Source organism: Procambarus clarkii, chromosome 93 (assembly GCF_040958095.1).
Source record: "Procambarus clarkii isolate CNS0578487 chromosome 93, FALCON_Pclarkii_2.0, whole genome shotgun sequence".
Classification (NCBI taxonomy): Eukaryota; Metazoa; Arthropoda; class Malacostraca; order Decapoda; family Cambaridae; genus Procambarus; species Procambarus clarkii.
This window is the reverse complement of record NC_091242.1, coordinates 11,495,793-11,507,981: the sequence shown is the minus strand read 5'-3', so window position 1 is coordinate 11,507,981 and position 12,189 is coordinate 11,495,793. Positions and strand designations below refer to the sequence as shown.

Genomic DNA, 12,189 nt, shown 5'->3' with positions numbered 1-12,189 from the left:
ATTACTGAGACTCTTTAACACTCATTACTTATTAGTTGTGAGGCTCCTAAATACTCATCATTTATTAGTGCCAAGGCTCCTAAATACTCATCGTTATTAACTCTGAGGCTCCTTAATATTAATAACTTATTAGCGCTGAAGATTGTTAACACTCATTACTTATTAGTTGAGAGGGACCTGATCACCGATTACCAATTACATCTGAGACTCATTAACTTCCCCTCATTTACTGATTTTGAGGCTTCCTGATTCTCATATCTTATTAATTAAGAGACTCTCTAACATCCATCACTTATCAGTTTTGAGGCTTCTTAACGCCCTTCACTAAATAGTTCCAAGACATCATAGCACAAAACTCATATTAGTTCCTAGGCTCCTTAACACCCATCACCTATTAGTTCCGAGGCTTCTTAATACCCTTCACCTATTAGTTTCAAGGCTCCTTAAGACGCATCATCTATTAGTTCCAGAAATTCTTAACACCCATCACTTAATAGTTTAGAGGATTCTTAACACTTATTTGTACCGAGCCTCATTAACATCCATCAGTTATTAGTTCCTAGGCTCCTTAACACCAATCACTTACTAGTGTCTGGCCTCTTAACCACCATCACATATTAGCTTCGAGGCTCTTTAACACCAATCACTTATTAGTTTGAAGTGTTCATAATACTCCATAACGTACTAGTTCTGATGCTCCATAAAACTTCCTTATTATTAATAATGAGGCTCCTTAACACCAGTCTAGTATTAGCTGCAAGGTTTCTTAACACGTCATCACTTATTAGTTATGAAGCTTCTTAACAGCTCAAAACTTATTTGTTCCAAAGCTTCTTTTCACCAATCATTTATTTGTTCTGATACTACTTAACGCACATCAGAGATTAGTTCCGAGAATGATTAACACCAATCATTTATTACCTGAATTTACCTGAAGGCCACTAACGCTGGTGGCCTCGACGAGGACAGGAAGTCGGAGGCTTCTGGAAGGTCTCCCCACTTGCCTTATTAAGCTTTTCCAGTTGTACTTTAAAATTTATCAGAGTTTTGGTATTTACGGCTTCTCCTGCGGCTCTTTAGCACCCATCACTTATTTGTTTGGAGACTTCTACAACTCATGACAAGATTTCATGTTGTTCCAAGATTTCTTATCACCCATCACTTAGTTCTGGAACTTCTTAACACTCCATTAGTTTTTCTTCCTAGGCTCCTTAACAGCTATCACCTATTATTTCCTAGGCTCCTTAACAGCTGTCACCTATTACTTCCTAGGCTCCTTAACAGCTAACACCTATTATTTCCTAGGCTCCTTAACACCTATCACCTATTATTTCATAGGCTCCTTAACAGCTATCACCTATTACTTCCTAGACTCCTTAACAGCTAACACCTATTATTTCCTAGGCTCCTTAACAGCTATCACCTATTATTTCATTAAGCTCCTTAATAGCTATCACCTATTATTTCCTAGGCTCCTTAACAGCTATCACCTATTATTTCCCTTAACACCCACCACCACTTAATGTCGCGTGTCCTTAATACCAATCAATTATTTGATTCGAGGTTTCTACACACAATTACTCACTAATTCAAAGGTTCCTCAACACCGATAACTTATTAGTTTGGGGGATTCTTACCTCTACCATCTCTTACTTGTTCCGAGGCTCCATAACACCCTTCACTCATTGGTTCTGATGGTTTTTAATACCCATCACTAATTATTTTTCACCCATTACTTATTAGTTCCATGGATCAATAATACCCATCACTTATGACTTATGAGGCCCCTTAACACTCATCACTTTTTAGTTACGAAGTTTCTTAACACTTATCACCTACTAGTTCTGATGCTTCTTAACATTTCAATCACTTATTAATTTCGAGGATCCTTAAAAACTTATCACTTATTAGTTCTTAGCTCCTTAACATCAATCATATTTATTCTCAGGCTCCTAAACACCCATCACTTATTACTTCTGAGGCTCCTTAACACCAATCACTGTTTAGTCCTGTGGCTCCTTATAACCCCTCACTTATTTGTTTGAAGGCTTCTACAACTATGACTTATTAGTTCGAAGGGTCCATTATCACCTCACCATTTATTAGTTTCGAGGCTCAGTAACACTTATCTATTATTAGTTTTGAAGCTCCCTAACACCAATCTTTTATTAGTTCTGAAGCTTTTTAACACTCATCACTTACTAGGTATAAGGTTCTATAACATCACTTATTTGTTCTAGGACTCCTTAACACCAATCACTTGTTAGCTCTGAGGCTTCTGAACACATCATCACCTATTTGTTCAGAGGTTCGTTAACACCCAGCACTAATTAATTCCGAGGCTCCTTAAGACCCATCACCAAATAGTTCGGAAGCTTATTAACACCCAAGTATGATTAATTTTGAGGCTTCTACAACTCATTGGGATGGAATGTAAAAGCCCATTGGCTTCATTGCATGCAGCCCAATTCTACATTGGGGCCTTACGGCTGAGTGGACAGTGCTCGGGATTCGTAGTTCTAAGATTTTGTGTTCGATCCCTGGCAGAGGAGGAAACAACAGAATAAGCAGAGTTTTTTCACCCTAATGGTCCTGTTCACCTAGTAATAAATAAGTACCTAGGAGTTAAACGGCTGCTTCCTGGGGATGTGTAACAAAATGGAGGCCTGGTCGAGGACCGGGCCGCGAGAACGCTTAGCCCCAAAATCATCTCAAGATAACCTCATGATAACCTCCCATCACTTATTAGTTCTGGGGTTCCTAAACTTTCAAGACTTATTAATATCGAAGGTATTTAATACCCACCATTTATTAGTTCCAAAACTCATTAATACTAATCATGTATTAGTCACCAGGCTTCTTAACATCCATGATTTATTAGTTCCAAGCTTCCTCTTGGTTCCAATTAGTTCCAATAATCATCTCTTATTAGTTCAGAAGCTTCTTAACACTTCATTAGTAATTAGTTCTCAGGCTCCCTAACATCCATCACATATAGGTATCGAGGCTCCTTAATACCCATCACTTATTAATTCCGAGGTTCCTTAACATCCATCACTTATTAGTTCTGCAGCTCCTTAATTCCCATGAAGTATTAGTTTGAAGGCTTCTACTCCCCATCACTTATTAGTTGATCCGCTGCTGGCGCTATTGGTATTGGAGGCCACATTCGGCTTTGTTATCTAAAATTTAAGGTTCTGAGCACCCCCAAGCTCAAATCATCGCTGTATTGTGAGAAAGAGCACATCATTACTCAGACTCAGAGTATATCATATTTGGAAGGAAATTTTTCTGATTTCGTCTGCAATTAGTGGATAAACAATATTGTTGATTAGTTGCTGTCCAGCTGGTTGGTATTGTGCGAGCCACAGTACGCAGGCGACCCCAAAACTGTCATACCACACTCGTTGCCTAACTTTCTATGATCGATTATTTTCATTATTGTTAAGACCGTATAAATAACCAGGTCATTATGAGTCCTACCCTGAAGGGGGAGGTTATACGCTACGGACATTGCCAGAAAGGGGAACCTCAGTAGGTGTACTGAGCTGAGCATGAAAGGGAAAGGATAACCAAACCGCTCAAGTAGGTGTAACGTGTCCCTGATTCCACCTGGAGGAATCATTTTACGACCTCCTTGGCGGGGAATTAAATTATCCAGGCCTAGGAGTGTCTCAGGCATTAGTTAGGGCAGTAAATTGGTCCTCACTACGTGGAGACGTCAAGGGGAAGTAAAATAGAAATAGGAAATGGAAGCAGTTTTCATACGAGAGACAGTGGACCGAGGTGTAGCAGGCACAGACGAATACTGCTATTGAGGCTACACCAAGTGCTTCTTCCAGATAAACACCAGACATAACGGACCTAGAGAGGACAGTGCCAGTTATACACCAGTCAGTGTCTGGCAATGTTTCTTTCTCCACAACCCAGCCACAGGACAACATATTGAGACAGGAGAGGATATCACCAGTCTCACACCAACCAGTGTCAGACAATGTACTTCTCTTTACAGCACAGCCATAGGGGCAACATTATAAGACAAATAAGGACACAACCAGCCTGTGGGCTCTGCATATCTTCTAACTTTCAACATAATGGAGACAGACGACTTTCCTCACGGAAATGGAATAGTAACGACAATGGAAAAGGAACAGCCAAAACTCAAACTTTCTATCATAATCAACTTGAAAGGAAAAATAATAATGACTCCGCGAGACCAACAGACTGCAAAAAACTTATTACAAACAGTAACAGTCCAGCAAGGAAAAATCTGTGTGCTTGGAAAAGCTGGACCCTTCAGAAAAACTCACAAGAATCGTGCTGTCAGGATGCCTAGACAACTTTTCTCTGGATTCATTACTAGAACATGATTGATTGACAGTTGAGAGGTGGGACCAAAGAGCCAAAGCTCAACCTCCGCAAGCACAACTAGAGGAGTTCAAGCAAATATTGAATGCGGAACGAACGATCGATCTGTCTATCTATCATGAATAGATAGACAGATATAGATGATTGATAGGTGGACATATGGATGAATACCGCGGTAGATAGATGGATAGGTAGACAGATGTTGATGGACAGATATATAGATGGAGTGATAGATGGTTATATGGATGAATACTGGGATAGATAGATGGATAAATGGATGAATAGATAGACAGATATAGATGGATTGATAGATGAAAATATGGATGAATACCGGGTGAAAAAAAGATGAAAATAATAAGATGATAGATGAAAATACTGGATGAAAGGATATATGAATAGATGCATAAATAGATTGATAGATGGGTTTCATAATTGGATAGATGAATAGATACATGGACAGATAGGTGGCCAGGTAGATGGATACATGGGTACGTAGATGCATGAATGGATGGATAGATAGATAGTTTTATTGATAAATGGATAGGTAGATGAAAAGAAAGATGGTCAGATAGATGGATGGATCGATAGATGGATAAATGGATGAATAGAGAGATGTATTGATAAATAGATGAATGGATAGGTAGATGATAGATAGATAGATGGACAGATAGACAGAGACCTGGGCAATACAGAGTATCCCCATTAATATACTATACGAGAGAATATTTGACTGTCAAATTCGAGGCCACAGGCTTGGGACTAGCTTTATGCAAATGTGTAGAGGGAATGGTCTAGGGTAGAGGACGGACATAGGCATGTCTGGGTAAACCAAATTTAAATGACTTAGGAAATGTTACTAATTATTCACACTTTTCTCATCCGATTCTCACAGATTCCATTGTGGTCAAGTGTGAAATATGGATTGATAAGTCCGAAGAGTTTTTCGTAATCAGAAAGAAAATTTATTTAAACACATGCAATAGTTTAATTGCTCCCCAGTATTTTATTTTATGAAAAAGATGAGGGGCTAAATGAGGGGGGGGGGAATTGGTGGGATGGGAGGAGGGAGAATGAAGGAACGGATGGGGAGGGGGTTAGGGGCGGGTGGGATAGGGGTTATGAAAATACATAAATATGTGTACGGGACTTGTGCCATACAACCAAGCCCCCCCCCCCACACACGTCACCCACTTCTCTACACAACACTCCTGCATATAATAATGCATTTCCCTTGACTCATAAACTATATATTATTCTCTATTAACTTAATGTTTTTCAGGGAGACTTATTGTCGTTAAAGATAACTAAATTATTACTTATAACATTAAATAAAAAAGAGAAGCATGTCTGAAGGCACTTGTGGGCCTAGGTGGGAGGTGATATTAATTACCTCCAAAAATGTTCAAAACAGGGCCACTTTGCCAGAAGGGACAGGTTTCTATTTCAGTTACACGAACAACCAGACGTCTGCAGACGTATGAACAGTGGGCTGATAAACTATAAAAGTGCTCACGAGTGTCACTCACAGCAACAGTATAATGCTGGCTTCTATATTATTATTATTATTATTATTATTATAGTGATCTCCCAAACCATGGATTTAATGCATATATTATGTTTACACTAGGATTCAGGATCATATGAAGAGCATGAGTATTTTTGTAAATGTTAAGGCCTAGGACTTGGCACACTGCTGACCTGGAAAGCTGTCACTGGCAGGTGGCTGGTAGAGGACTCGCAGGACCCCGGGGAGGAGCTGGCGTGGCTGGAGGAGCAGCTGAACAGAGCAGAGGCCTCAGGGGAGCTGGTTCACCTGCTAGGCCACGTCCCGCCGGGCATACTGGAGGCCGAGCGCACCTGGTCACGGGAGTTCAACAGGATTGTCGTCAGGTATGTTGCTGTGAGGAGAATGAGCAGTTGCGACCGTCAGAGAGTAAATAATATCGAGTGCGAGTAGTGGGTGTGAGGTGTAGCGGGAGTGAGTTGTATTGTGAGAGGTGTAGCAGGTGTGAGGTGTATGAGGAATGAGGTGTAGGGGGGTGTAAGGTGTAGCGGGTGTGAGTTGTATGAAGAGTGAGGTGTAGGAGGAGTGAGGTGTAACAGGTGTGAGGTGTATGAGGAATGAGGTGTAGGGGGGGTGTGAGGTGTAGCGGGTGTGAGTTGTATGAAGAGTGAGGTGTAGGGGGAGTGAGGTGTAGCAGGTGTGAGGTGTATGAGGAATGAGGTGTAGGGGGGTGTGAGGTGTAGCGGGTATGCCCGAAACGCTTTGCGTAATAGTGGCTTTAGGCATTGTATGTACTAGCCCTATCTATAAATCCATCACTCTTTGTAAAATCTCTTGTATGTGTGTACCTTACCTAAATAAACATTTGATTTGATTTGTGTGAGTTGTATGAAGAGTGAGGTGTAGGGGAAGTGAGGTGTAGTGGGTGTGAGGTGTATGAGGAATGAGGAGTAGGGGGAATGTGAGGTGCAGCGGGTGTGAAGATAATTACTGTGTTCCTCGTGCCAACAGATAAATAATCAAACACACAAATCTTTTGTGTTTGAATGAATGTGATCTCTCTGACGTCACAACCACAGATATCAGCTAGGGTGCACATTGGTGACGTCACAACCTCAGATATCAGCTAGGGTGCACATTGGTGACGTCACAACCACAGATATCAGCTAGGGTGCACATTGGTGACGTCACAACCACAGATATCAGCTAGGGTGCACATTGGTGACGTCAGAACCACAGATATCAGCTAGGGTGCACATTGGTGAAGTCACAACCATAGACATCAGCTAGGGTGCACATTGGTGACGTCACAACCATAGACATCAGCTAGGGTGCACATTGGTGACGTCACAACCACAGATATCAGCTAGGGTGCACATTTGTGACGTCACAACCACAGATATCAGCTAGGGTGCACATTGGTGACGTCACAACCACAGATATCAGCTAGGGTGCACATTGGTGACGTCACAACCTCAGATATCAGCTAGGGTGCACATTGGTGACGTCACAACCATAGACATCAGCTAGGGTGCACATTGGTGACGTCACAACCACAGATATCAGCTAGGGTGCACATTGGTGACGTCACAACCACAGATATCAGCTAGGGTGCACATTGGTGACGTCACAACCACAGATATCAGCTAGGGTGCACATTGGTGACGTCACAACCATAGACATCAGCTAGGGTGCACATTGGTGACGTCACAACCATAGACATCAGCTAGTGTGCACATTGGTGACGTCACAACCATAGACATCAGCTAGTGTGCACATTGGTGACGTCACAACCACAGATATCAGCTAGGGTGCACGTTGGTGACGTCACAACCACAGATATCAGCTAGGGTGCACATTGATGATGTCAAAACCACAGATGTCAGCTAGGGTGCACATTGGTGACGTCACAACCCCAGATGTCAGATAGGGGTGCACATTGTGACGTCAATTTTGAGGTTATCTTGAGATGATTTCGGGGCTTTTTAGTGTCCCGCGGCCCGGTCCTCGACCAGGCCTCCACCCCCAGGAAGCAGCCCGTGACAGCTGACTAACAGCCAGGTACCAGGGGCATAGGGTGAAAGAAACTCTGCCCAATGATTCTTGCCGGCACCTGGGATCGAACCCAGGACCACAGGATCACAAGTCCAGCGTGCTGTCCGCTCGGCCGACCGCTCCGACTCAACACCACAAATGTCAGCTAGAGTGCACATTGGTGACGTCACAACCACAGATGTCATCTAGGGTGAACATTGGTGACGTTACAACCACAGATTTCAGCTGGGGTGCACATTGGTGACGTCACAACCAACGATGTCAACTAGGGTGCACATTGGTGACGTCACAACCCCAGATGTCAGCTAGGGTGCAAATTGATGACGACACAACCACAGATGTAAGCTAAGGTGCACATTGATGACGTCACAACCACAGATGTCAGCTAGGATGCACATTGGTAACGTCACAACCACAGATGTCAGCTAAGGTGCACATTGGTAACGTCACAACCACAGATGTCAGCTAAGGTGCACATTGGTAACGTCACAACCACAGATGTCAGCTAAGGTGCACATTGGTAACGTCACAACCACAGATGTAAGCTAGGGTGCTCATTGGTAACGTCACAACCACAGATGTCAGCTAAGGTGCACATTGGTAACGTCACAACCACAGATGTAAGCTAGGGTGCTCATTGGTAACGTCACAACCACAGATGTCAGCTAAGGTGCACATTGGTAACGTCACAACCACAGATGTCAGCTAAGGTGCTCATTGGTAACGTCACAACCACAGATGTCAGCTAGGATGCAAATGGATTGGTAAGCTACAGGTGTCTCAACCACAATACCACCCCCAAAATTATTCTCGAGCAAGGGTTTCAAGTTTTAGTATAACCCAGCATCTTGAGCTCAATTTATCAATAATCTTCATATAACATTTTACAATTCAAACAATGTAACGTTAACCTTTAAAAGTGCATTTGCACGTCGGAATTAACTTTATTTTTATGCAACTCAACAAAAAAACTCATTGAACATTTAATCCAATAATATTTTACCCAGAAATATTGATGGTATAATGAAATATTTACTTAACATTTATAACTGTTTTTTATTCATATTTTTTATTTTGAAAATAAGTTTTTAATTTATTTAAACAATTCGCTTTTGCAGACTATTTTCCTTCCATCATCTTCGTCACTCTGTGAAGAGTCTTGACTCATTAACAGGTGAATCAAGCTGACAGGTGACTGATAATACAGCTGATCAATTAACACTTTACTAAGAAACAATACATCAATATATAATTTAATCTGAGTACAATTTTGTTAATATCGGATAGCAATAACGTGCAGATAACATCAGTATGATTATTCATTCCTAATACACTGAGTGAGGCACTCCTGAAGCTCGAGCACCATTCTGACCCGAGTTATTCATGCTAGATTATTTTATTGTTAGATACATACATACATACATACATACATACATACATACATACATACATACATACATACATACATACATACATACATACATAATACTAGTTTATTGTTATTCGTACACAAGATTATTCATAGTGAATATTGTAAAAGTAACCAGCGCTTCTATAATTATATGGTTAACTTGAATACTAAACAATTTTAATTATTTGCAGACCAAATTACTAAGATTATAATTTTATATTTCTACGTGAAACTCATTATAAAATTAACAGAACATATCACCCAAGCAGGTTTGCGACAGACACAACAGTTGGTGATTTGAAGGGAATATACTAAGGCAGCGTATATATGGTTGACGTACAGGTTATGTACTAAGGCAGCGTATATATGGTTGACGTACAGGTTATGTACTAAGGCAGCGTATATATGGTTGACGTACAGGTTATGTACTAAGGCAGCGTATATATGGTGGACGTACAGGTTATGTACTAAGGCAGCGTATATATGGTTGACGTACAGGTTATGTACTAAGGCAGCGTATATATGGTTGACGTACAGGTTATGTACTAAGGCAGCGTATATATGGTTGACGTACAGGTTATGTACTAAGGCAGCGTATATATGGTGGACGTACAGGTTATGTACTAAGGCAGCGTATATATGGTTGACGTACAGGTTATGTACTAAGGCAGCGTATATATGGTTGACGTACAGGTTATGTACTAAGGCAGCGTATATATGGTTGACGTACAGGTTATGTACTAAGGCAGCGTATATATGGTTGACGTACAGGTTATGTACTAAGGCAGCGTATATATGGTTGACGTACAGGTTATGTACTAAGGCAGCGTATATATGGTTGACGTACAGGTTATGTACTAAGGCAGCGTATATATGGTTGACGTACAGGTTATGTACTAAGGCAGCGTATATATGGTTGACGTACAGGTTATGTACTAAGGCAGCGTATATATGGTTGACGTACAGGTTATGTACTAAGGTTGCGTATATTTTTGGTTGACTTGCAGGGAATATACTAAGGTTGCATATATATGGTTGACTTGCAGAGGATACACGTTGTTGTTGTTTTAGATTTAGCTACTCAGAACGAAGTGTCCATGTAGCACGGTCTAAGGTGGGAAAATGCAAGTAATGTAATCTAACAAGTGAACAAAACAAATTAAGAGTGCGACACGTGGTAGCAACACTGGCCGTCCATACAGCCTCTTCCAGGCCTATCTCAAGTTGGTAAACACCCACGGTCAACACCCACGGCCAGCTCCCACGGCCAACACCCGCGGTCAACTCCCCCACCGGTCAACACCCCACCTTGTAAGACCATCACCACTGAACAGAAGTGTTCAAAAAATGGCTTTGATAAAAACGTGCATAGAATGCAACATGAAGGTAGATTACCAACAGAGCTTTCAATGCCAACTCTGTTCAGCAGCCATACACAAAAAATGTGCCAACATGACTAACAATTCAAGGAGAAATGGTCCCAGTGACCACTCTGTGTACTGGCTCTGCAAAAAGGATGATGTAACTTTTTTGAAATTGATGGAAATCCTGGATAAAACTCCCGCCGAAAACAGAGAATTACTAATTAATGCCTGCATAGCAATTTCTAATGTCTTCAAACAAACTGTACATGACACCAAGGTACAACCAGCTGTAGCACAGAGCTCTGTGGCAGCGGCGCCTGAGCAGGGCGCGGAGTCGGGGATGCCTGAGCAGGGCGCGGAGTCGGGGATGCCTGAGCAGGGCGCGGAGTCGGGGATGCCTGAGCAGGGCGCGGAGTCGGGGATGCCTGAGCAGGGCGCGGAGTCGGGGATGCCTGAGCAGGGCACGGAGTCGGGGACCCCTGAGCAGTGCGCGGTGCCACAGGTACCGGAGCAGAGCGCGGTGTCACAGGCACCGGAGCAGAGCGCGGTGTCACAGGCACCGGAGCAGAGAGCGGTGTCACAGGCACCGGAGCAGAGCGCGGTGTCACAGGCACCGGAGCAGAGCGCAGTGTCACAGGCCCCGGAGCAGGGCACAGTGTCGGGGGCGCCGCAGCAGAGTGCGGTCCCTGGCAGAGGGAAACAAATAAAACAAGGCCCCAAAATCTGTTGGTATTACAGATGGGCTACCTGTAAGCATGGGGAATCGGGAAGAATAAATGGAACATGTACACACGATCACCCTAGAAAGTGCAGAAACCTCCTCAATACAGGTAAATGTACCAAAAGCTGTGAATTCTTTCACCCAGAAATTTGCAAGAACTCTTTGGACAGGAAAGAGTGCTTCAATGCTGAATGCCCAGCTTTTCATATAAGAGGTACCAGGCGAATAAAACCGACAGACTACCACTATGAAAACAGCCACTACTCCATCAACCGGGATAATTTTTTAGCAAGAGGAGGAGGAGAAGAATGGCTAAAAATGACCAGACTCTACCACCAACTCGGTCAAATGCTAGAGAGGACGCAAACACAGTGGCCTCCTTACCAGAGCCTCGGATATTAACACCAATTAAAGCATCCAGCACTTCCACTAACACGATAACATCATTTATATTTGCCAACATCCAGGGTATAAAAACACGCAAATCCAACAAAGTTCATTTTATAGATGGTCTCCTTCATGAGGCAAATGCAGTGTTTGCAGCCCTAACGGAAACTCACACAAAGGACTACCTTGATGGTGAAATATGGATCTCAGATTACAATCTCTTCAGATGTGATAGGAAACACCGGCTTCAGGGTGGGGTCAGCCTCTACATCAAAGACACACTCATCTGTACTGAGCTGCTAAACACCTCAAATGATATGGTGGAAGTGCTGATAGTCAAAATAGAGATCCTAAATGTAGTTGTTGTCCTTGTATATAA

General features: G+C 42.4%; 2 protein-coding genes across 2 annotated transcripts in view; one reads left to right on the top strand and one right to left on the bottom strand.

Moving 5' to 3' along the window:
* LOC123747816 (venom protease) overlaps positions 1-12,189 on the bottom strand; it is a 469,133-nt gene that overhangs the window by 212,763 nt on the left and 244,181 nt on the right. The window lies entirely within an intron of this gene.
* The window catches only part of LOC123750386 (sphingomyelin phosphodiesterase), a 114,807-nt gene that overhangs the window by 26,744 nt on the left and 75,874 nt on the right, over positions 1-12,189 (top strand). The window contains exon 4 of the mRNA XM_069319450.1: positions 6,088-6,258. Coding sequence (XP_069175551.1) covers positions 6,088-6,258 — 171 coding nt within the window. The remainder of the gene's footprint in view (positions 1-6,087; positions 6,259-12,189) is intronic.